General features: G+C 48.8%; 1 protein-coding gene across 5 annotated transcripts in view; it reads right to left on the reverse strand.

Annotated features, from left to right (window-relative positions):
- The window catches only part of LOC129853002 (sodium-dependent phosphate transporter 2-like), a 129,221-nt gene that overhangs the window by 45,172 nt on the left and 58,713 nt on the right, over nucleotides 1-25,336 (reverse strand). For all 5 annotated transcript variants that reach the window (XM_055918615.1, XM_055918616.1, XM_055918614.1 and 2 more), the window contains 5 exons: nucleotides 12,188-12,958; nucleotides 7,622-7,762; nucleotides 5,717-5,802; nucleotides 5,400-5,496; nucleotides 4,255-4,374 (listed from right to left, as the gene is read on the reverse strand). In XM_055918615.1, coding sequence (XP_055774590.1) covers nucleotides 4,255-4,374; nucleotides 5,400-5,496; nucleotides 5,717-5,802; nucleotides 7,622-7,762; nucleotides 12,188-12,479 — 736 coding nt within the window. In that variant the 5' untranslated portion in view covers nucleotides 12,480-12,958. The remainder of the gene's footprint in view (nucleotides 1-4,254; nucleotides 4,375-5,399; nucleotides 5,497-5,716; nucleotides 5,803-7,621; nucleotides 7,763-12,187; nucleotides 12,959-25,336) is intronic.

Below are 25,336 nucleotides of genomic sequence, written 5' to 3' on the forward strand. Positions count from 1 at the left end.
GAGGAGATCCTGGCTGGTAGGGATCGCCTCCCATGGGAACAGCTGGAGGCACTGAGGAGAGCAGAGGCTACCGGAGAGAGGAACCGGAGCTATGAGGGAACGCGTCTGGCACGGAAGCCCAAAAAGCCCGTAAGTAACTCCCAAAAATGTCTTGGGGGGGGGGCTAAGAGGTAGTGGGCCAAGGGCAGGTAGGAGACCTGCGCCCACTTCCCAGGCTTACCGTGGAGAGCGGGAGTACGGGCAGGCGCCGTGTTACGCAGTAGAGCGCACGGTGTCTCCTGTACGAGTGCATAGCCCAGTGCGGGTTATTCCACCTCCCCGCACTGGTAGGGCTAGATTGGGTATTGAGCCAGGTGTCATGAGGCCGGCTCAACGCGTCTGGTCTCCAGTGCGTCTCCTCGGGCCGGCATACATGGCACCGGCCTTACGCATGGTTTCCCCGGTTCGCCTACATAGGCCGGTGCGGGTTATTCCACCTCCCCGCACTGGTCGGGCGACCGGGAGCATTCAACCAGGTAAGGTTGGGCAGGCTCAATGCTCAAGAGTGCCAGTACGCCTCCACGGTCCGGTATTTCCGGCGCCACCTCCCCGCCCCAGCCTAGTACCTACAGTGCCTACACTACGCACTAGGCTACCAGTGCGTCTCCTGAGCCCAGTTCCTCCTCCACGCACTCTCTCTGTAGTGCGTGTATCCAGTTCGGTGCCTCCAGTTCCGGCACCACGCACAAAGCCTCCTGTGCGTCTCCAGAGCCCTGAACACACTGTATCTTCTCCCCCTACTAATCCTGATGTGCTTGTCCTCAGCCCGGTGTCACCAGTGCCGGTACCTCGCATCAGGTATAGAGTGGGCTTTGAGAATACAGTGTGCCCTGTCCCTGCTCCCCGCACTAGTAGGAAGGTGCTTATCCTTAGCCCGGTGCCTCCAGTTCCGGCACCACGCACCAGGTCTACAGTGCGCCGTATCCGGCCAGAGCCATCCGTCTCCCCAGCGCCGTCTGAGCCATCCGTCTCCCCAGCGCCGTCTGAGCCATCCGTCTCCCCAGCGCCGTCTGAGCCATCCGTCTGCCATGAGCCTGCAAAGCCGCCCGTCTGCCATGAGCCTGCAAAGCCGCCCGTCTGCCATGAGCCTGCAGAGCCGCCCGTCTGCCATGAGCCTACAGAGCCGTCCGCCAGACAGGAGCCGCTAGAGCCGCCCGCCAGACAGGAGCCGCTAGAGCCGCCCGCCAGACAGGATCTGCCAGAGCCGCCCGCCAGACAGGATCTGCCAGAGCCGCCAACCAGACAGGATCTGCCAGAGCCGCCAACCAGACAGGATCTGCCAGAGCCGCCAACCAGCCATGAGCAGCCAGAGCCGCCAACCAGCCATGAGCAGCCAGAGCCGTCAGAGAGCCATGAGCGTCGAGAGCCGTCAGCCCGCCATGAGCGTCGAGAGCCGTCAGCCCGCCATGAGCGTCGAGAGCCGTCAGCCCGCCATGAGCGTCGAGAGCCGTCAGCCCGCCATGAGCGTCGAGAGCCGTCAGCCCGCCATGAGCGTCGAGAGCCGTCAGCCCGCCATGAGCGTCGAGAGCCGTCAGCCCGCCATGAGCGTCGAGAGCCGTCAGCCCGCCATGAGCGTCGAGAGCCGTCAGCCCGCCATGAGCGTCGAGAGCCGTCAGCCCGCCATGAGCGTCGAGAGCCGTCAGCCCGCCATGAGCGTCGAGAGCCGTCAGCCCGCCATGAGCGTCGAGAGCCGTCAGCCCGCCATGAGCGTCGAGAGCCGTCAGCCCGCCAAGAGCCGTCAGCCTGCATAGACCTGCCAGAGTCCCTCAGCCAGGATCTGCCAGAGTATATCAGCCGGGACCTGCCCCTTGTCCCGGTGCTGCCCCTTGTCCCGGTGCTGCCCCTTGTCCCGGTGCTGCCCCTTGTCCCGGTGCTGCCCCTTGTCCCGGTGCTGCCCCTTGTCCCGGTGCTGCCCCTTGTCCCGGTGCTGCCCCTTGTCCCGGTGCTGCCCCTTGTCCCGGTGCTGCCCCTTGTCCCGGTGCTGCCCCTTGTCCCGGTGCTGCCCCTTCTCCTGGTGCTGGCCGTTTATTTAGGGGATGTGAGTTTTAGGGTGGTCATTGGGAAGGGAAGACAGAAATAGGGAGTGACTATGGTGGTGTGGGGACAGCGTCCAGAGCCGGAGCCACCACCGTGGTCAACTGCCCACCCAGACCCTCCCCTGGACTTTGTGCTGGTGCGCCCGGCGTTCGCACCTTGAGGGGGGGGTTCTGTAACGGTCCTGACCTGTTTTATGTTGTTTTTGTATGTGTTTAGGTCAGGGCATGTGTTTTGGGTGGGCAGTCTATGTTATCTGTTTCTATGTTGGTTTTGGTTGCCTGGTATGGCTCTTAATTAGAGGCAGGTGTTTTGCGTTCTCCTCTAATTAAGAGTCATATTTAGGTAGGGTGTTCTCACTGTTTGTTTGTGGGTGATTGTTCTCCTGTGTCTGTGTCGATGTTACACCATACGGGATTGTTTCGGTTTGTTCGTGCGTTTTTGTAGTAAGTACTTGTTCGTTCGTTCTGCGTGTGTTATGTCAGTTCGTCGTGCTAAGTCTGTCTACTTTCGTTTTGTTATTTTGTTAGTTTATTCAAGTATAGTTTGTTTCGTCTTGTAAATAAAATTCATCATGTATTCACAACCCGCTGCGCCTTGGCTCGATCACTACTCCTCCTCTTCTTATGAAGAGAGAGAGGAACGCCGTTACAGTAAGCATTTCGCTACACCCGCAGTAATATCTGCTAAACATGTGTTACCCTAACCTTCACCACCAAACAAAACCCTAACCTTCACCACCAAACAAAACCCGAACCTTCACCACCAAACAAAACCCGAACCTTCACCACCAAACAAAACCCTAACCTTCACCACCAAACAAAACCCGAACCTTCACCACCAAACAAAACCCGAACCTTCACCACCAAACAAAACCCTAACCTTCACCACCAAACAAAACCCTAACCTTCACCACCAAACAAAACCCTAACCTTCACCACCAAACAAAACCCTAACCTTCACCACCAAACAAAACCCGAAACTTCACCACCAAACAAAACCCTAACCTTCACCACCAAACAAAACCCTAACCTTCACCACCAAACAAAACCTTCACCACCAAACAAAACCTTCACCACCAAACAAAACCCTAACCTTCACCACCAAACAAAACCCTAACCTTCACCACCAAACAAAACCCTAACCTTCACCACCAAACAAAACCCTAACCTTCACCACCAAACAAAACCCTAACCTTCACCACCAAACAAAACCCTAACCTTCACCACCAAACAAAACCCTAACCTTCACCACCAAACAAAACCCTAACCTTCACCACCAAACAAAACCCGAACCTTCACCACCAAACAAAACCCGAACCTTCACCACCAAACAAAACCCTAACCTTCACCACCAAACAAAACCCGAACCTTCACCACCAAACAAAATCCTAACCTTCACCACCAAACAAAATCCTAACCTTCACTACCAAACAAAATCCTAACCTTCACCACCAAACAAAACCCTAACCTTCACCACCAAACAAAACCCGAACCTTCACCATCAAACAAAATCCTAACCTTCACCACCAAACAAAACCCTAACCTTCACCACCAAACAAAACCCTAACCTTCACCACCAAACAAAATCCTAACCTTCACTACCAAACAAAACCCTAACCTTCACCACCAAACAAAACCCTAACCTTCACCACCAAACAAAACCCGAACCTTCACCATCAAACAAAATCCTAACCTTCACCACCAAACAAAACCCGAAACTTCACCACCAAACAAAACCCTAACCTTCACCACCAAACAAAACCCTAACCTTCACCACCAAACAAAACCCTAACCTTCACCACCAAACAAAACCCGAACCTTCACCACCAAACAAAACCTTAACCTTCACCACCAAACAAAACCCGAACCTTCACCATCAAACAAAACCCTAACCTTCACCACCAAACAAAACCCTAACCTTCACCACCAAACAAAACCCTAACCTTCACTACCAAACAAAATTCTAACCATGAAACAGACCCAAATAAAAAAACTAATTTCCCTAACCAACAAGAAGCTTAGATAACTTGCTCTGTCCAGTAAGCTAGTTTTACTTTGGGCCAGTGGTGATGAAAGAACACATTGGTTGGCAGAGGTTGTTTCGTTTCAGAGAGGCACATTGTGTGCTGAGTTCGCCGGGGACAGGGACAGGGGGCAGGGGCTGACTGGTAATACATACTTGCTATCTTCCGTCTCATCCAGGGGCAGACAGCAAACCAGACCACGGCAGCACAGACCAGAGCCCCTGCCAGCGTGATCAGAGCTATAGCCCACACCGGTAACATCTCCAGACCTAGCACTGAGAGAGGGAGAGAGAGAGCAAAGAGTGAGGGAGCGAGAGAGAGAGAGAGCAAAGAGTGAGGGAGCGAGAGAGAGCGAGAGAGAGAAGAGCGAGAGAGAAGAGCGAGAGTGAGAGCGAGAGAGAAGAGCGAGAGAGAAGAGAGAGAGAGAAGAGAGAGAGTGAGAGAGAGAGAGTGAGAGAGAGAGAGAAGAGCGAGAGAGAGAGCGAGAGAGAAGAGCGAGAGAGAAGAGCGAGAGAGAAGAGCGAGAGAGAAGAGCGAGAGAGAAGAGCGAGAGAGAAGAGCGAGAGAGAGAGAGAGCGAGCGCAAGAGAGAGCGAGAGAGAACGAGAGAGAGACACACACACACATTTAAATAAAAAAACAAAAAATATATACACAATTGTAGATAATCCCAGTTTTCACCATGTAGACATTGGTATTGTGCTGAGTATAAAGATGAGGTGAGGTGCCCCTCTTAAGTCCCAGGTGTTACTCGGTGCTCCTGTGTAAAAGGCTAGGTTAGGGTTAGCCTCAGTCCTAGTTGTTACATGGTGCTCCTGTGTAAAAGGCTAGGTTAGGGTTAGCCTCAGTCCTAGTTGTTACATGGTGCTCCTGTGTAAAAGGCTAAGTTAGGGTTAGCCTCAGTCCTAGTTCTTACATGGTGCTCCTGTGTAAAAGGCTAGGTTAGGGTTAGCCTCAGTCCTAGTTCTTACATGGTGCTCCTGTGTAAAAGGCTAGGTTAGGGTTAGCCTCAGTCCTAGTTCTTACATGGTGCTCCTGTGTAAAAGGCTAGGTTAGGGTTAGCCTCAGTCCTAGTTCTTACATGGTGCTCCTGTGTAAAAGGCTAGGTTAGGGTTAGCCTCAGTCCTAGTTCTTACATGGTGCTCCTGTGTAAAAGGCTAGGTTAGGGTTAGCCTCAGTCCTAGTTCTTACATGGTGCTCCTGTGTAAAAGGCTAAGTTAGGGTTAGCCTCAGTCCTAGTTCTTACATGGTGCTCCTGTGTAAAAGGCTAGGTTAGGGTTAGCCTCAGTCCTAGTTCTTACATGGTGCTCCTGTGTAAAGGATGGAGAAGGCGTTGATGCCTATCGTTGAGGCGTAGAACACTGGCAGGGCACGGAGACCGTTGGGCACCGGGTCATCCTAAAGACAAATACACACACAGGTCAAAACCACACACACACACACACCAGAGGAGGCTGGTGGGAGGAGCTATAGGAGGCTCATTGTAATGGCTGGAATTGAATTCATGGATAGGAGTCAAAACATTTCAATGTACCCTTCCTCCTATACTGTAGCGCCTACGACCAGCCACCTCTGACACACACACACACTACTAATAATGTGACTACCGGTAACCCACCTGATTGAGGATGAAGTGTCTGATAAGAAAGAAGAGGAACCCTGACATCATTCCTGACAGTAGGGGAGAGATGAACCAGGATGCAACTGGAGAAAACAGGGAAAGAAGAGGCAGGCTGGGTAATGTAGTCATAGGTCATGTTTGAGAGCATCAATTCTGATAGGTCATTGATCCTAGCTTGCCTGAGCAGACTGAATGAGGTACAAGTCACCGTGTATCCTGAATAACTACTCCTGCCTTAGCAGACTGAATGAGGTACACGTCACCGTGTATCCTGAATAACTACTCCTGCCTGAGCAGACTGAATGAGGTTCACGTCACCGTGTATCCTGAATAACTACTCCTGCCTGAGCAGACTGAATGAGGTACACGTCACCGTGTATCCTGAATAACTACTCCTGCCTTAGCAGACTGAATGAGGTACACGTCACCGTGTATCCTGAATAACTACTCCTGCCTGAGCAGACTGAATGAGGTACACGTCACCGTGTATCCTGAATAACTACTCCTGCCTTAGCAGACTGAATGAGGTACACGTCACCGTGTATCCTGAATAACTACTCCTGCCTTAGCAGACTGAATGAGGTACACGTCACCGTGTATCCTGAATAACTACTCCTGCCTTAGCAGACTGAATGAGGTACACGTCACCGTGTATCCTGAATAACTACTCCTGCCTTAGCAGACTGAATGAGGTACACGTCACCGTGTATCCTGAATAACTACTCCTGCCTTAGCAGACTGAATGAGGTACACGTCACCGTGTATCCTGAATAACTACTCCTGCCTGAGCAGACTGAATGAGGTACACGTCACCGTGTATCCTGAATAACTACTCCTGCCTTAGCAGACTGAATGAGGTACACGTCACCGTGTATCCTGAATAACTACTCCTGCCTTAGCAGACTGAATGAGGTACACGTCACCGTGTATCCTGAATAACTACTCCTGCCTTAGCAGACTGAATGAGGTACACGTCACCGTGTATCCTGAATAACTACTCCTGCCTTAGCAGACTGAATGAGGTACACGTCACCGTGTATCCTGAATAACTACTCCTGCCTTAGCAGACTGAATGAGGTACACGTCATCGCTAATTAACTACTCCTGTTGGGTAGTTTTCGTAGACAGTCAGCGCTACTCCAGAGCAGGCTGGGTAATGTAGTCATAGACAGTCAGCCTTACCCCAGAGCAGGCTAGGTAATGTAGTCATAGACAGTCAGTCCTACCCCAGAGCAGGCTGGGTAATGTAGTCATAGACAGTCAGCCTTACCCCAGAGCAGGCTAGGTAATGTAGTCATCGACGGTCAGTTCTACCCCAGAGCAGGCTAGGTAATGTAGTCATAGACAGTCAGCCCTACCCCAAGGCAGGCTGGGTAATGTAGTCAAACAGACAACTGTACCCAGAGCAGACAAGGGTAATGTAGTCATAGAACAATGAACTGTACCCAGAGCAGGCTGGGTAATGTAGTCAGAGAGTCATCCTATCCACCAGAGACTGGGTAATGTAGGCACATGCCAAATCCATCAGGGGTAGGGCTAGAGGGTCTATATGAGATTGGAACTCACACAGAGAGGGCTAGGTTCCATATTAGACTGAGTCATGTGATGACTAGCCAGTGGTGGGCTGAAAGAGATCCTAATAAACAAATAAATATCAATCTTGACCAGCTGCAGGCTGGGTAATGTAGTCATAATAGACTGAGTCATGTGATGACTAGCCAGTGGTGGGCTGGGTAATGTAGTCATAATAGACTGAGTCATGTGATGACTAGCCAGTGGTGGGCTGAAAGAGATCCTAATAAACAAATAATTATCAATCTTGACCAACTGCAGGCTGGGTAAAGTAGTCATTGATAGTAAACCCCATGCAGAGCAGGCTGGGTAACGTAGTCATTGACATACCAATCTTGACCAGCTGCATCCACTGTACGCCCTTGGTGCCAATGGCCACCATGGAGAACCCGATGGTCGAACCCACGATGCAATGCGTCCCGGAGATGGGTAGTTTGAGGAACGAGGCGATGAGTTGCCAAATCGCCGAACCTGTAGATAGGAAGGGAGTGAGAGAGACAGAGAGGGAGGGGGGTGGTCATACAAACTATAAGATTTGGCCTGAAAAATTATAGAAACTTTTGATTTTAAAAAACCCAGGTAAGTTGACTGAGAAGACGATCTCATTTACAGCAACGACCTGGGGAATAGTTACAGGGGAAAGGAGGGTGATGAATGAGCCAATTGTAAACTGGGGATTATTAGGTGACCATGATGGTATGACAGACAGCTTGGGAATTTAGCCAGGACACTGGGGTTAACACCCCTACTCTTACTAAAAGTGCCATGGGATCTTTAATGACCTCAGAGAGTCAGGACACCCGTTTAACGTCCCATCCAAAAGACAACACCCTACACAGGGCAATGTCCCCAATCTCTGCCCTGGGGAATTGGGATATTTTTTAGACCAGAGGAAAGAGCGCCTCCTACTGGCCCTCTAACACCACTTCCAGCAGGATCTGGTCTCCCATCCAGGGACTGACCAGGACCAACCCTGCTTAGCTTCAGAAGTAAGCTAGCAGTGGGATGCAGGGTGGTAACGCTGCTGGCTGAGTCAGTTAGGTTCAGACACAGTTCAAGAAAATAGCTTTTTGTTAGCCTTCGTATTGGATGAAAAACAGCTGTATAATACTACAAGACAGCATAACAACCTGTTGTCAGACAGATGTATAATACTACAAGACAGCGTAATGATAATGATCTCCCAGACTGGTAGCATCCCCAGACCCAGATCACCCAGACTGGTAGCATCCCCAGATCACCCAGACTGGTAGCATCCCCAGACCCAGATCACCCAGACTGGTAGCATCCCCAGACCCAGATCACCCAGACTGGTAGCATCCCCAGATCACCCCCAGACTGGTAGCATCCCCAGATCACCCCCAGACTCGTAGCATCCCCAGATCACCCAGACTGGTAGCATCCCCAGATCACCCCCAGACTCGTAGCATCCCCAGATCACCCCCAGACTCGTAGCATCCCCAGATCACCCCCAGACTCGTAGCATCCCCAGATCACCCCCAGACTCGTAGCATCCCCAGATCACCCCCAGACTCGTAGCATCCCCAGATCACCCCCAGACTCGTAGCATCCCCAGATCACCCCCAGACTCGTAGCATCCCCAGATCACCCCCAGACTCGTAGCATCCCCAGATCACCCCCAGACTCGTAGCATCCCCAGATCACCCCCAGACTCGTAGCATCCCCAGATCACCCCCAGACTCGTAGCATCCCCAGATCACCCCCAGACTCGTAGCATCCCCAGATCACCCCCAGACTCGTAGCATCCCCAGACTCAGACTCGTAGCATCCCCAGACTCAGACTCGTAGCATCCCCAGACTCAGACTCGTAGCATCCCCAGACCCAGACTCGTAGCATCCCCAGACCCAGACTCGTAGCATCCCCAGACCAAGACTCGTAGCATCCCCAGACCCAGACTCGTAGCATCCCCAGACCAAGACTCGTAGCATCCCCAGACCCAGACTCGTAGCATCCCCAGACCCAGACTCGTAGCATCACCAGACCCAGACTCGTAGCATCCCCAGACCCAGACTCGTAGCATCCCCAGACCCAGACTCGTAGCATCCCCAGATCACCCCCAGACTCGTAGCATCATTGACAACATTGACGAATACGCTGATTCGGTGAGCGAGTTCATTAGAAAGTGCATTGACGATGTCGTACCCACAGCAACGATTAAAACATTCCCAAAGCAGGAACCGTGGATTGATGGCAGCATTCGCGTGAAACTGAAAGCGCGAACCACTGCTTTTAACCAGGGCAAGGTGACCGGAAACATGACCGAATACAAACAGTGTAGCTATTCCCTCCGCAAGGCAATCAAACAAGCTAAGTCCCAGTATAGAGACAAAGTAGAGTCTCAATTCAACAGCTCAGACACAAGAGGTATGCGGCAGGGTCTACAGTCAATCACGGATTACAAAAAGAAAACCAGCCCCGTCGCGGACCAGGATGTCTTGCTCCCAGACAGACTAAATAACTTTTTTGCTCGCTTTGAGGACAATACAGTGCCACTGACATGGCCCGCTACCAAAACCTGCGGGCTCTCCTTCACTGCAGCCGAGGTGAGTAAAACATTCAAACGTGTTAAGCCTCGCAAGGCTGCAGGCCCAGACGGCATTCCCAGCCGCGTCCTCAGAGCATGCGCAGACCAGCTGGCTGGTGTGTTTAAGGACATATTCAATCAATCCTTATCCCAGTCTGCTGTTCCCACATGCTTCAAGAGGGCCACCATTGTTCCTGTTCCCAAGAAAGCTAAGGTAACTGAGCTAAACGACTACCGCCCCGTAGCACTCACTTCCGTCATCATGAAGTGCTTTGAGAGACTAGTCAAGGACCATATCACCTCCACCCTACCTGACACCCTAGACCCACTCCAATTTGCTTACCGACCCAATAGGTCCAAAGACGACGCAATCGCAACCACACTGCACACTGCCCTAACCCATCTGGACAAGAGGAATACCTATGTGAGAATGCTGTTCATCGACTACAGCTCAGCATTTTACACCATAGTACCCTCCAAACTCGTCATCAAGCTCGAGACCCTGGGTCTCAACCCCGCCCTGTGCAACTGGGTCCTGGACTTCCTGACGGGCCGCCCCCAGGTGGTGAGGGTAGGTAACAACATCTCCACCCCGCTGATCCTCAACACTGGGGCCCCACAAGGGTGCGTTCTGAGCCCTCTCCTGTACTCCCTGTTCACCCACGACTGCGTGGCCATGCACGCCTCCAACTCAATCATCAAGTTTGCGGACGACACTACAGTGGTAGGCTTGATTACCAACAACGACGAGACGGCCTACAGGGAGGAGGTGAGGGCCCTCGGAGTGTGGTGTCTGGAAAATAACCTCACACTCAACGTCAACAAAACAAAGGAGATTATTGTGGACTTCAGGAAACAGCAGAGAGAGCACCCCTCTATCCACATCAACGGGGCAGTAGTGGAGAAGGTGGAAAGTTTTAAGTTCCTCGGTGTACACATCACGGACAAACTGAATTGGTCCACCCACACAGACAGCGTGGTGAAGAAGGCGCAGCAGCGCCTCTTCAACCTCAGGAGGCTGAAGAAATTCGGCTTGTCACCAAAAGCACTCACAAACTTCTACAGATGCATAATCGAGAGCATCCTGTCGGGCTGTATCACCGCCTGGTACGGCAACTGCTCTGCCTATAACCGTAAGGCTCTCCAGAGGGTAGTGAGGTCTGCACAACGCATCACCGGGGGCAAACTACCTGCCCTCCAGGACACCTACACCACCCGATGTCACAGGAAGGCCATAAAGATCATCAAGGACAACAACCACCCGAGCCCCTGCCTGTTCACCCCGCTATCATCCAGAAGGCGAGGTCAGTACAGGTGCATCAAAGCAGGGACCGAGAGACTGAAAAACAGCTTCTATCTCAAGGCCATCAGACAGCCACCACTAACATTGAGTGGCCGCTGCCAACATACTGACTCAACTCCAGCCACTTTAATAATGGGAATTGATTGAAATTATGTAAAAATGTATCACTAGCCACTTTAAACAATGCCACTTAATATAATGTTTACATACCCTACATTACTCATCTCATATGTATATGTATATACTGTACTCTATATCATCTACTGCATCTTGCCATCTTTATGTAATACATGTATCACTAGCCACTTTAAACTATGCCTCTTTATGTTTACATACCCTACATTACTCATCTCATATGTATAGACTGTACACTATACCATCTACTGCATCTTGCCTATGCCGTTCTGTACCATCACTCATTCATATATGTGTAGGGTGCCGTCTTTCGGATGGGACGTTAAACGGGTGTCCTGACTCTCTGAGGTCATTAAAGATCCCACGGCACTTATCGTAAGAGTAGGGGTGTTAACCCCGGTGTCCTGGCTAAATTCCCAATCTGGCCCTCAAACCATCATGGTCACCTAATAATCCCCAGTTTACAATTGGCTCATTCATCCCCCTCCTCTCCCCTGTAACTATTCCCCAGGTCGTTGCTGCAAATGAGAACGTGTTCTCAGTCAACGTACCTGGTAAAATAACGGTAAAATAAATCAAAATAAATATATCTTTATGTACATATTCTTTATCCCTTTACACTTGTGTGTATAAGGTAGTAGTTGTGGAATTGTTAGGTTAGATTACTTGTTGGTTATTACTGCACTGTCGGAACTAGAAGCACAAGCATTTCGCTACACTCGCATTAACATCTGCTAATCATGTGTATGTGACAAATAAAATGTGATTTTGATTTGACTCGTAGCATCCCCAGATCACCCCCAGACTCGATGCATCCCCAGATCACCCCCAGACTCGATGCATCCCCAGATCACCCCCAGACTCGTAGCATCCCCAGCACTGAAACACTCACACAATGAATGGTATACGTACCGACCATGGCACTGACCTCCCCTGCCATGAGAACAGGCACCGTCTCGTTGTATAGGTTGACGTCTATGATGCCCTTCCGTATGGTCTCCCCCACCTTGGCTCCAAGCAGCATGGAACCCAACGTCTCAAAGATGGACGCCAGGATACAGGCCTGTTTCAGCGTCACCACCCCCGACCCCACCGCCGTCCCGAACGAGTTGGCCACGTCGTTGGCCCCCACAGAGAAGGCCAGGATGAAGGCTATGACGAAGCCCAGGATCACCATCCACAGGTACTCTTGTAAATCCACCATCTTGACTCTCGATCAAAAATCCCAAAATCCACAGAAAAAAAACAAGACAGACAGGAGAAAAACCTACCCAACTCAACCTACCCTAACCTACCCAACTCAACCTAACCAACTCAACCTAACCAACTCAACTCAACCTAACCTAACCTACCCAACTCAACCTACCCAACTCGGCTAAAAGCAGCTAGCTGTTGGTGCGTTGGGAGTAGAGCTGTAAATCCCTTCCTCTGTGCGTACGAAGCTCCGCTGTGACTTCGTCCCCTTCCTGGTTCTGTTCAGTTGGAGGGGAGCAACGTGTCGCTAACTCAGCGTCTGGAAGTCAGTCTGTGGAGAGGAGGCGGCTAGTGGCGGACGGAGGGGAGCAACGTGTCGCTAACTCAGCATCTGGAAGTCAGTCTGTGGAGAGGAGGCGGCTAGTGGCGGACGGAGGGGGAATTCCATGACTCAGAGCTGAGACAGTCCCGTCTACACACGTCCCTCACCTGACAAACACACAAAGAAAAGAGAGGTTAGAGATCATGATTAGGTTAGACACCCCCCCCCCCCCCCCAACAACAGACCAATGAGAATGTCTGCTCCCCCAACACCAACCAATCAGAGTGACTGTCCCCCCCCCAACACCTACCAATGAATCTAATGAAACGAGGTGGATGAGAGGTGCAGTCTTTGATTAAAGTGAGCACACTGAAGGGTGTGTGTGTGTAAGCAGAGGACAGCTCCGATAGCCAGCCACAATAGGAAATAATTTCATCATGGTCCATACTTTTAAAAGAATCAAATCATCCCCTGTTAGCTGGACTGGGGCTATAAAAAGACTAGTGTGTGGGGAACGAGATGTGAGCTATGTGTTCAGTGTTAGGAGTAGCACATTAACACCCTCTCTCTCCAACATAACAAGGCCCTTTGCTGTCAGCTGCTATAATAAGGGCTGATCACCTTTCACTGCTTCTCCACTGTTGAGTTTCCATCCAGATAATACTAGCATCTGATATGGACAAGTATCAAAGTAGTGAGTACTGATCTCGGATCAGTTTTCAGATAAATCGGATTCATTGTGATCTAAAAAAAGGCTAAACTGATCCTCGATCGGCACTTTTACTCTGAGACACTTTTTGAATCACGGGCCCCTTTTTACACCAGCCTCCCAGATCAAATCAAATCAAATGGTATTTGTCACCAGCGCCAAATACAACAACCTTACTACAGTGAAATTCTTACTGACAAAAATCCAGTAAAAAAATAAAATAAAATAAAATAAACAGCTCCCCTGGGTAGACCATCTATCTGATGCCGTCTGGTCAAAACAGGTACGACATTGTTGCCGCCCGTAGTATTAAAAAGGCAAGGGAAGCCAGCGAGCATCTGGTCTCCCTTGACAAAAAAGGCAGTTAACCCATTGTTCTCCGGGATGTGGATGTCGATTCAGTCAGACCCCCCCCCCTTCCGCATCTCTCTGATTCAGAGCGGTTGGGTTAAATGCGGAAGACACATTTCAGTTGAATACATTCAGTTGGACAACTGACTAGGTATCCCCCCCCCTTTGTTGTAACAGGTGCCCTGCTTGGCCATTGCGCATGTAAACAAAAGCATGAGAAGAGAGCAATGTTTCGTGTGTGTGTGTCTATGTGTAATGGTATCCCCCGCCCCTTTCCCTTCCATTAGTCTAGACCCTGCTCTTAATGCCTTAGTCCTGCTGCTGTAGTTTGCCGTATTAAAGGTTCTTAGTGAGAGAGTCACCACAACAACACAAACAGGCAGCGAGAGGTTTTGAAATGAGTCTATAGTTACATGTAGACTTCCCAAGGCTGAGACAGGCAGTCAGCTAGGGGCTATTCTCAGATTTAAAACATTTAAAAAAAAACATGGTTTATGGATTCAACTAGTTCAGCAACAGCATCAACATGTTTAGGTCCTGACTCCAGACCTGTATTTGGGTGAAGACAGTAGATAGCTACCTAGCTAACACTTGTTTATGAACTTTACCCAGACCTGTATTTGGGTGAGGACGGTCGCTGACAACTTGTTTATGGGCTGAACTGAGGCCTGTATTTGGGCAGACAGTGACAGTGTCGGGGCAGACAGGATCATTTCAGCCCGTCTCTCTCTGTTTTGGTAGCAACCAGGAAACACGTCCACAATGGCACTATGTGGGCCCAATGCACCTTTGCTCATCGGGTCCATGTTGGCCCCAAGGCAATGGCCCAGTGTGGCCAGCTCTCACCTTGCCTGAAATAAGCCCATCTTTTCCCAGAAAACCTAATAATTTTGGATTTGTTTATATTTGTCCTGTTTGTGTGTAATGGAAATGTTTGAATTTACATTTTTATATCCCAACTCTCCCTGAGACACCTGCAGGGTCACCACCAGGGTCACCACCAGTGTCACCGCCAGGGTCACCGCCAGGGTCACCGCCAGGGTCACCACCAGGGTCACTACCAGGGTCACCACCAGGGTCACCACCAGGGTCACCCCCAGGGTCACCACCAGGGTCACCCCCAGGGTCACCACCAGGGTCACCACCAGGGTTACCACCAGGGTCACCCCCAGGGTCCACCATCAGGGTCACCACCAGGGTCACTACCAGGGTCACCCCCAGGGTCCACCATCAGGGTCACCACCAGGGTCACTACCAGGGTCACCACCAGGGTCACCACCAGGGTCACCACCAGGGTCACCACCAGGGTCACTACCAGGGTCACCACCAGGGTCACCACCAGGGCCACCACCTGGGTCACCACCAGGGTCACCACCAGGGTCACCACCAGGGTCACTACCTGGGTCACCACCAGGGTCACCACCAGGGTCACTACCAGGGTCACCACCCGGGTCACCACCAGGGTCACCACCAGGGTCACCACCAGGGTCACTACCAGGGTCACCACCAGGGTCACCACCAGGGTCACCACCAGGGTCACCATTGCACAGTGCCCCTTGGAACAATTAGGATTATGTGCCTTGCTCAAGGGCACAGTGACAGACTTTTCACCTTGTGAAATTGTGAGTGATGGTTGCTGATAATGTGCCTCTATACGCCTATGTAGATATTCCATGAAATAAATGTTAAAAAATCTGCCATTTCCAGCTACAATAGTCATTTACAACATTAACAATGTCTATACTGTATTTCTGATCAATTTGATGTCATTTTAATTTACCAAAAAAATTGCTTTTCTTTCAAAAACAAGAACATTTCTAAGTGACCCCAAACTTTTGAACGGTAGTGTATATTTTTACAAGAGAAACTTTCTCATAATATTTGATCACCATGATCAAACAAAAGAACCCTTAAAGAGGAACGAAACTCAGCAATGGCTGTACAAAAACAACTGAACTGGTGTTGCACGGTATACTGAAATTACTACTGTATATAGCCTCTCTATTGTATATAGCCTCTCTACTGTATATAGCCTCACTACTGTATATAGCCTCTCTACTGTATATAGCCTCTCTACTGTATATAGCCTCTCTACTGTATATAGCCTCTCTACTGTATATAGCCTCTCTACTGTTATAGCCTCTCTACTGTATATAGCCTCTCTACTGTTATAGCCTCTCTACTGTTATAGCCTCTCTACTGTATATAGCCTCTCTACTGTATATAGCCTCTCTACTGTATATAGCCTCTCTACTGTTTGTAGCCTCTCTACTGTATGTAGCCTCTCTACTGTATGTAGCCTCTCTACTGTATGTAGCCTCGCTACTGTATATAGCCTCGCTACTGTATATAGCCTCTTTACTGTATATAGCCTCTTTACTGTATATAGTCTCTCTACTGTATATAGCCTCTCTACTGTATATAGCCTCTCTACTGTATATAGCCTCTCTACTGTATATAGCCTCTCTACTGTTATAGCCTCTCTACTGTAATAGCCTCTCTACTGTAATAGCCTCTCTTCTGTATATAGCCTCTCTACTGTATGTAGCCTCGCTACTGTATATAGCCTCTCTACTGTATATAGCCTCTCTACTGTATATAGCCTCTCTACTGTATATAGCCTCTCTACTGTATATAGCCTCACTACTGTATATAGCCTCACTACTGTATATAGCCTCACTACTGTATATAGCCTCTCTACTGTATATAGCCTCTCTACTGTATGTAGCCTCTCTACTGTATGTAGCCTCTCTACTGTATGTAGCCTCTCTGCTGTATATAGCCTCTCTGCTGTATATAGCCTCTCTGCTGTATATAGCCTCTCTGCTGTATATAGCCTCTCTGCTGTATATAGCCTCTCTGCTGTATATAGCCTCTCTGCTGTATATAGCCTCTCTGCTGTATATAGCCTGTCTTTTAACTGTTGTTTTTATTTCTTTACCTACCTATTGTTCACCTAATACAATTTTTTGCACTATTGGCTAAAGCCTGTAAGTAAGCATTTCACTTTAAGGTCTACCTACACCTGTTGTATTCGGCACACGTGACAAATAAACTTTGATTTGATGACTAAAATAAAACGTTTCGGTAAGAGAATGTGTTACTGTCAGTATTTCTCCACTTACTCATTCATTGCTAGAGCGGTCGGGGTTGCATTGTCAACTCCTCACTCAAGCGAAAACACTTGAATAATGTAACACGACACGTAGAAATGTTGAAACTGTTCGCAAAACAAGGTCCATCAGCGGAGGAGGGGCGGACGGTTCATAATAATTATCTGGAATGGAGCCGATGGAATGGCAACAAACAATGTGTTTGATATATTCGATACCAGTCCACTGATTCCGCTCCAGCCATTACCACGAGCCCGTCCTCCCCAATTAAAGTGCCACCAACCTCCTGTGATGTCCGTACCAGATAGAACACTTTTACAATGTCATATGATACCGGTAGCTTCAAGCTTTAAAAAGGTGCACTATGCCGAAATCGCTTCACCATTTCCTGGTTGATACAATTCTAATAGTTTGCCTAACTTCAGTTTATGTACCAAAACAAGCAAGTATAGTGTGGAGAATCATTGTACCATCTAAACCGCTATGAAATATATTTTCCATAACCAAAAATTGTCTTTTCAGCTGTTTAAAGCTGGTGTACAAAACCGAAAGTAAAAAAAATTGCAAAAACCAAACTTAACAGGAAAAGATAGAAATAGAGCAGATCTACAAGCTTCTAAACACGTCAATGAGAATGACAGATCTATAACTGATATTTCTGTGTGAAATTGATAGGGTCGTCCAAACGGTTACATATTGCAGGCCTACTTTCCTTGTCACGGCTGAAGCAAACATCAATTCGCTACCCTAGTACTGCGTCTGTGATAATATGCTAACTATAATGTAAAATATGCTGATTTCAAAGCTGATTGACACCAAAAAACATAATAATTAATTCCCTTAGGTCTCCCTCGCCACCAAAAAACTCATTAACTTCTTCATCTCCATGTCTGGTTTCTAGATTTCCATAGCTACAAAGTCTGAGTCCACAGCCATTTTGTGCCTCCAAATGACATCATTACTCTTAAAGAGACAGCACACACTTTTATTAAAATAAAGAGGATTGCTTATTCTATGCAAATGTTGTTGATCAGTATAATAAAATAATATGTTCTCCTAGCAGTTTCCGAAATGGAAGGGATAGTTTGTCATCTGTAGCCCCCATGAAATCAGCTAAAACAAGCTGAATAACTCAATGCACAACGTACTCCTATTGAATAATATTAATTCACCTGTATTATGAACAGGCCTAGGCTACATCTTGATTTACCCCAGTTTATCAACAGATATTTACTATTCAAATTAATTATTACCATTATGTTGTTTTATAGTTAGAATGGTAAAAATGAAGTTCAAAATTGATTGGATGATTTGATTCATTAATTCATATATGGCTGTCTCTCCAAAGTCTAGCCTGTGTTGGGCTGGTGTAGGCTAGTCTGTGTTGGGCTGGCCTGTGTTGGGCTGGTGTAGGCTAGCCTGTGTTGGGCTGGCCTGTGTTGGGCTGGTGTAGGCTAGCCTGTGTTGGGCTGGCCTGTGTTGGGCTGGTGTAGGCTAGTCTGTGTTGGGCTGGCCTGTGTTGGGCTGGTGTAGGCTAGCCTGTGTTGGGCTGGTGTAGGCTAGCCTGTGTTGGGCTGGTGTAGACTAGCCTGTATTGGGCTGGTGTAGGCTAGCCTGTATTGGGCTGGTGTAGGCTAGCCTGTGTTGGGCTGGCCTGTGTTGGGCTGGTGTAGGCTAGCCTGTATTGGGCTGGTGTAGGCTAGCCTGTGTTGGGCTGGCCTGTGTTGGGCTGGTGTAGGCTAGCCTGTATTGGGCTGGTGTAGGCTAGCCTGTGTTGGGCTGGTGTAGACTAGCCTGTATTGGGCTGGTGTAGGCTAGCCTGTATTGGGCTGGTGTAGGCTAGCCAGTGTTGGGCTGGTGTAGGCTAGCCTGTATTGGGCTGGTGTAGGCTAGCCAGTGTTGGGCTGTGTTGGGCTAGCCAGTATTGGGCTGGGTTGGGCTTGGTATGGGAGTACGTACAACAACACACATTCTGTCTCACCACTAGAAGGTGTCAGATAGACCGGTACCGCCAAAGAGTCCGCTACAACAGGCAAGAACACACCTGGGGTCAAATACGATTTGAAATCTTTACAATTATTTTAGAATTTGCTTCAGCCTGTTTGAGGTGCCAGATGCACCGGGTTTACAATTTCTCAACTATTGGTTCTGCTTCCATTGCACCAGGCAAGCTCAATCAAGCCCAGCTTAAGTATTTCAAATGAATTAGAATAGCATTTGAACCCGGGACTGGATAGGAGTGCAACGCTAGTCCTGCCTGTGACACACTGTCCGCCACACGCTTCAAAACCCCAGAGAAATCTCTCACCCGATGATCAAAAACCCAACACACTGTCCGCCACACGCTTCAATACCCCAGAGAAATCTCTCACCCGCTGATCAAAAACCCAACACACTGTCCGCCACACGCTTCAAAACCCCAGAGAAATCTCTCACCCGCTGATCCAATTACCCAACACACTGTCCGCCACACGCTTCAAACCCCCAGAGAAATCTCTCACCCGATGATCAAAAACCCAACACACTGTCCGCCACACGCTTCAAAACCCCAGAGAAATCTCTCACCCGATGATCAAAAACCCAACACACTGTCCGCCACACGCTTCAATACCCCAGAGAAATCTCTCACCCGCTGATCAAAAACCCAACACACTGTCCGCCACACGCTTCAATACCCCAGAGAAATCTCTCACCCGCTGATCCAATTACCCAACACACTGTCCGCCACACGCTTCAAACCCCCAGAGAAATCTCTCACCTGCTGATCCAAAAACCCAACACACTGTCCGCCACACGCTTCAATACCCCAGAGAAATCTCTCACCTGCTGATCCAAAAACCCAACACACTGTCCGCCACACTCTTCAATACCCCAGAGAAATCTCTCACCCGCTGATCCAAAAACCCAACACACTGTCCGCCACACGCTTCAATACCCCAGAGAAATCTCTCACCCGCTGATCCAAAAACCCAACACACTGTCCGCCACACGCTTCAATACCCCAGAGAAATCTCTCACCCGCTGATCAAATTACCCAACACACTGTCCGCCACACGCTTCAATACCCCAGAGAAATCTCTCACCCGCTGATCAAAAACCCAACACACTGTCCGCCACACGCTTCAAAACCCCAGAGAAATCTCTCACCCGCTGATCCAAAACCCAACACACTGTCCGCCACACGCTTCAAAACCCCAGAGAAATCTCTCACCCGCTGATCAAATTACCCAACACACTGTCCGCCACACGCTTCAATACCCCAGAGAAATCTCTCACCCGCTGATCAAAAACCCAACACACTGTCCGCCACACGCTTCAATACCCCAGAGAAATCTCTCACCCGCTGATCCAAAACCCAACACACTGTCCGCCACACGCTTCAATACCCCAGAGAAATCTCTCACCCGCTGATCCAAAAACCCAACACACTGTCCGCCACACGCTTCAAAACCCCAGAGAAATCTCTCACCCGCTGATCAAAAACCCAACACACTGTCCGCCACACGCTTCAAACCCCCAGAGAAATCTCTCACCCGCTGATCCAAAAACCCAACACACTGTCCGCCACACGCTTCAAAACCCCAGAGAAATCTCTCACCCGCTGATCAAAAACCCAACACACTGTCCGCCACACGCTTCAAAACCCCAGAGAAATCTCTCACCCGCTGATCAAAAACCCAACACACTGTCCGCCAGACGCTTCAAAACCCCAGAGAAATCTCTCACCCGCTGATCAAATTACCCAACACACTGTCCGCCACACGCTTCAATACCCCAGAGAAATCTCTCGCCCGCTGATCAAATTACCCAACACACTGTCCGCCACACGCTTCAATACCCCAGAGAAATCTCTCACCCGCTGATCAAATTACCCAACACACTGTCCGCCACACGCTTCAATACCCCAGAGAAATCTCTCACCCGCTGATCCAAAACCCAACACACTGTCCGCCACACGCTTCAAAACCCCAGAGAAATCTCTCACCCGCTGATCCAAAAACCCAACTCGATACCCCATGGGACTAAATACTTCCTGTTTCTGATTTGTTTCCCCACAAATTATCCAAATTAATTTATAGAGGTAAATGATGCACATGTCCCCTACAGTAAGCCTTTTCCCCTCCATGTAAACAGCTTGAAACCAGACTAATACATATTGTGGGCTCTGGGGGTACGTGGGCTTTTCGAAACATCCCCCTCTACTAGCCTGCACTCCTCCCTGACACACTAGCCCGCCCTCTCTCCGTCCAACAGCTCAGACCTCTCTGGAACACTTAGTGGGTCATAGCCCTGACATACCCCGTGTGTCGCTGGCCCAACATCAACCAGGAAACCCAGTTGAGCTGGGCAACTGCCCATTTCCAAATTTGGCATCACGCGATTACATGTTGTGCAGTCCTCCCCACTATGACTCGTCGGGAAAGTACGCAGTTTATTAGGCTACAGATGAAATAAATCGTGGTGAACATCACAGGGTGGCGAAAGCGCGAGGTGATGAGCTTGATGCTCCTTTCCAATGAATATCGAGGGTCTTATTCTGGTGACATGATGATCGACGTTTGTCTTTCGTCCATAATGATCTCATCGTGTAGGCTATACGTGCGCCCTGAATGCTTTTGGAGTGAGGACATGTGCCAATAACAGAGTGGACACACTCGCTATAAAACATAAAACATTTTGTGACAAAACCATCAGTAGATTTGAAAAAGGAATGGAAAACAATTTAGCTTGTAATTTTTATTTGTTACATGGGAATTTAACCGCAAAATGTATTTTTATGTGCACTTCGTCATCACGCACAGCCTTTTCTCTGTCAATTTGATCTCTGGTGGGAAAATGCACCGTTTTTTTTATCAAATACTTGAAAGTACTACTTAAGTAGCTTTTTGGGATATCTGTACTTTACTATTTATACATTTTTAAATCTTTTACTTCACTACAATCCGAAAGAAAATAATGTACTTTTTACTCCATAAATTTTCCTTGACACCCAAAAGTACTCATACACTTTGAACACAATTTTCCTGTCCTGCTAATTCACACACTTATCAAGATAAGTGGGCATCTCTACTGCCTCTGATCTAGCGGACTCACTAAACATTACGAGCTTGGTTTGTAAATGTTGTCTGAATGTTGGGAGCGGGCCCATGGCTATCCGTAAAAAAAAAAAGATTTTTTAAAATGTTGTCGTCTGGTTTGCTTAATAAGGAGTTTGAAATGATTCAAGTTTTGATTTTGTTACTGAAAATATATTTAAGCTATTACATTTTGATACTTAAGTATATTTAAAACCAAATACTTTTACTCAAGTAGTATTTTATTGGGTGACTTTCACTTGAGTAATTTTCTATTAAAAAGGTATCTTTACTTTTACTACAGTTTGACAATTGAGTACTTTTTTCTACCACTGGAACATCTAACAGGTTATGTATCTACAGGAAGTGGTACTATTCCCCATATAGTGAATTACTTCTGACAAGGACTCATATGGATCTGGTCAAAAGTTGTTCACTGGGCAAGTCAGTTAAGAACAAATTCTTATTTACAATTACAGCCTACCAGGGAACAGTGGGCCTTGTTCAGGGGAATAATGACAGATTTGTACCTTGTCAGCTCAGGGATTCGATCCAGCAACCTTTCAGTAACTGGCCCAACGCTCTAACCACTAGGCTACCTGCCACCCCAAATGTGTGTCAGAAGTGGGATATAGGGCTGTGACGGTCATGGAATTTTGGATGACCGTTGCTATTGGCCAGCCAAATGACTCATTCTCCGTCATAACCATTCGAACAGCAAAAAGACTCACATTTTCTCCTCTGGAAATAGAATGAATACAACAGGCGTTCCCAGTTAAAGTCAATGATGGCACTGGCGACCATTTGCAGGTGTACCCATAGGAGTAAACCAGGTAGTGAAAGCAGGAAGTGTAGCCATCAAATATATGCTGAGATTTATTGATTCAACTCCACTGACTTTGGGTGAACCCTAGCCTAAGTCAGGGATCATTAATTAGATTCAGCCATGGGATGATTTGTTTCTTTGAACGGATGGGCATCAAGATCCCCAAACGGATATAGTATTTGACTAAAACAATAATTTCAAACCTTGCTTACATTTGTATAAGATCATATCTAATTATGCGTGGGAATACATTTCCAAAATTGAAATCACTTGGAGCCGATTTTCTGTTGTTTTTACAGTATTTTATGTCCCCCCAAAAAAAAAAAAAAAATGTGTTAATTTTTTTCTCAGATTTTTTTTTTGAGGGGAGGGGGGTACTGTTATGCCTTCTTCACCACACTGTCGGTGTGGGTGGACCATTTCAGATGGCCAGTCATGTGTAGGCCGAGGAACTTGAAGCTTTTCACCTTCTCTACTGCAGTCCCGTCGATGTGGATAGAGGCATGTTTCCTGCTGTCTGCTGTTTCCTGAAGTCCATAATCAGCTCCTTCGTTTTGTTAATGTTGAGGAAGAGGTTATTTTCCTGGTACCACTCCGCCAGGGCCCTCACCTCCTCCCTGTTGGCTGTCTCATCATTGTTGGTAATCAGGCCAACTACTGTTGTGTCGTCTGCAAACTTGATGATTGAGTTGAGGCGGGGGGTGGCCACGCGGTCATGGTTGAACAGGGAGAATAGGAGGGGGCTGAGCACGCACCCTTGTGGGGCCCCTGTTCCCCGGGCGCCGAAGACGTGGGTGTCGATTAAGGCAGTCCCCCGCACCTCTCTGATTCAGAGGGGTTGGGTTAAATGCGGAAGACACATTTCAGTTGGACAACTAACTAGCTTTCCCCCTTTCCTTTTCCCTTTCCTTTCCCTGTGTTGAGAATCAGTGAAGTGGAGGTGTTGTTTCCTACCTTCACAACCTGGGGGCGGCCCGTCAGGAAGTCCAGGACCCTGTTGCACATGGCGGGGTTCAGACCCAGGGCCCCGAGCTTAATGAAGAGTTTGGAGGGTACTATGGTGTTGAATGCTGAGCTGTAGTCAATGAACACCATTCTTACAGAGGTATTCCTCTTGTCCAGATGGGATAGGCCAGTGTCCAGTGCGATGGCGATTGCACCCTCTGAAGAGGGTTAACACAATTAAATGTCTTACTCTCGTCTGCCACGGAAAACCAGAGCCAACAGACCTTCGGAGCGGGCCTCGTCGTTGGCACTGTGTTATCCTCAAAACGGGCCTCGTCGGTGGCACTGTGTTATCCTCAAAACGGGCATCGTCGTTGGCACTGTGTTATCCTCAAAACGGGCATCGTCGTTGGCACTGTGTTATCCTCAAAGCGGGCCACGTCGGTGGCACTGTGTTATCCTCAAAGCGGGCCTCTGAGGATAACACAGTGCCACCAACAAGCGGGCCGCGTCGTTGGCACTGTGTTATCCTCAAAACGGGCCGCGTCGGTGGCACTGTGTTATCCTCAAAGCGGGCATCGTCGTTGGCACTGTGTTATCCTCAAAGCGGGCATCGTCGTTGGCACTGTGTTATCCTCAAAACGGGCATCGTCGGTGGCACTGTGTTATCCTCAAAGCGGGCATAGTCGTTGGCACTGTGTTATCCTCAAAACGGGCATCGTCGTTGGCACTGTGTTATCCTCAAAACGGGCATCGTCGTTGGCACTGTGTTATCCTCAAAACGGGCATCGTCGTTGGCACTGTGTTATCCTCAAAACGGGGCGCGTCGTTGGCACTGTGTTATCCTCAAAACGGGCCGGGTCGTTGGCACTGTGTTATCCTCAAAGCGGGCCTCGTCGTTGGCACTGTGTTATCCTCAAAGCGGGCCGCGTCGGTGGCACTGTGTTATCCTCAAAACGGGCCTCGTCGGTGGCACTGTGTTATCCTCAAAACGGGCCTCGTCGGTGGCACTGTGTTATCCTCAAAGCGGGCCGCGTCGTTGGCACTGTGTTATCCTCAAAACGGGCAAGACGTCGGTTTTCCTTTTGTAAATCGGTGATTGTCTGTAGACCCTGCCACATATGTCTCGTGTGGCTTTTGACTTGCGACTCTACTTTGTCTCTATACTGACATTTTGCCTGTTTGATTGCCTTACGGAGGGAATAACTACACTGTTTGTATTCTGCCATATTCCCAGTCACCTTGTCATGGTTAAATGCGGTAGTTGGCGCTTTCAGTTTTGCGCGAATGCTGCCATCTCTCCACGGTTTCTGGTTTGGGTAGGTTTTAATAGTCACAGTGGGAACAATATCCCCTATACACTTCCTGATGAACTCTGTCATCGTGTAAGTGTATACATTAATGTTATTCTCAGAGGCTCCCCGGAACATATCCCAGTCCACGTGATCAAAACAAGTATTTTTTGTGCAGAAGGGGGTTTAACTGTGGCACAGAATCAGACGTGTGTGTGTGTGTGTGTGTGTGTG

Source organism: Salvelinus fontinalis, chromosome 4, assembly GCF_029448725.1.
Source record: "Salvelinus fontinalis isolate EN_2023a chromosome 4, ASM2944872v1, whole genome shotgun sequence".
Taxonomy (NCBI): domain Eukaryota; kingdom Metazoa; phylum Chordata; class Actinopteri; order Salmoniformes; family Salmonidae; genus Salvelinus; species Salvelinus fontinalis.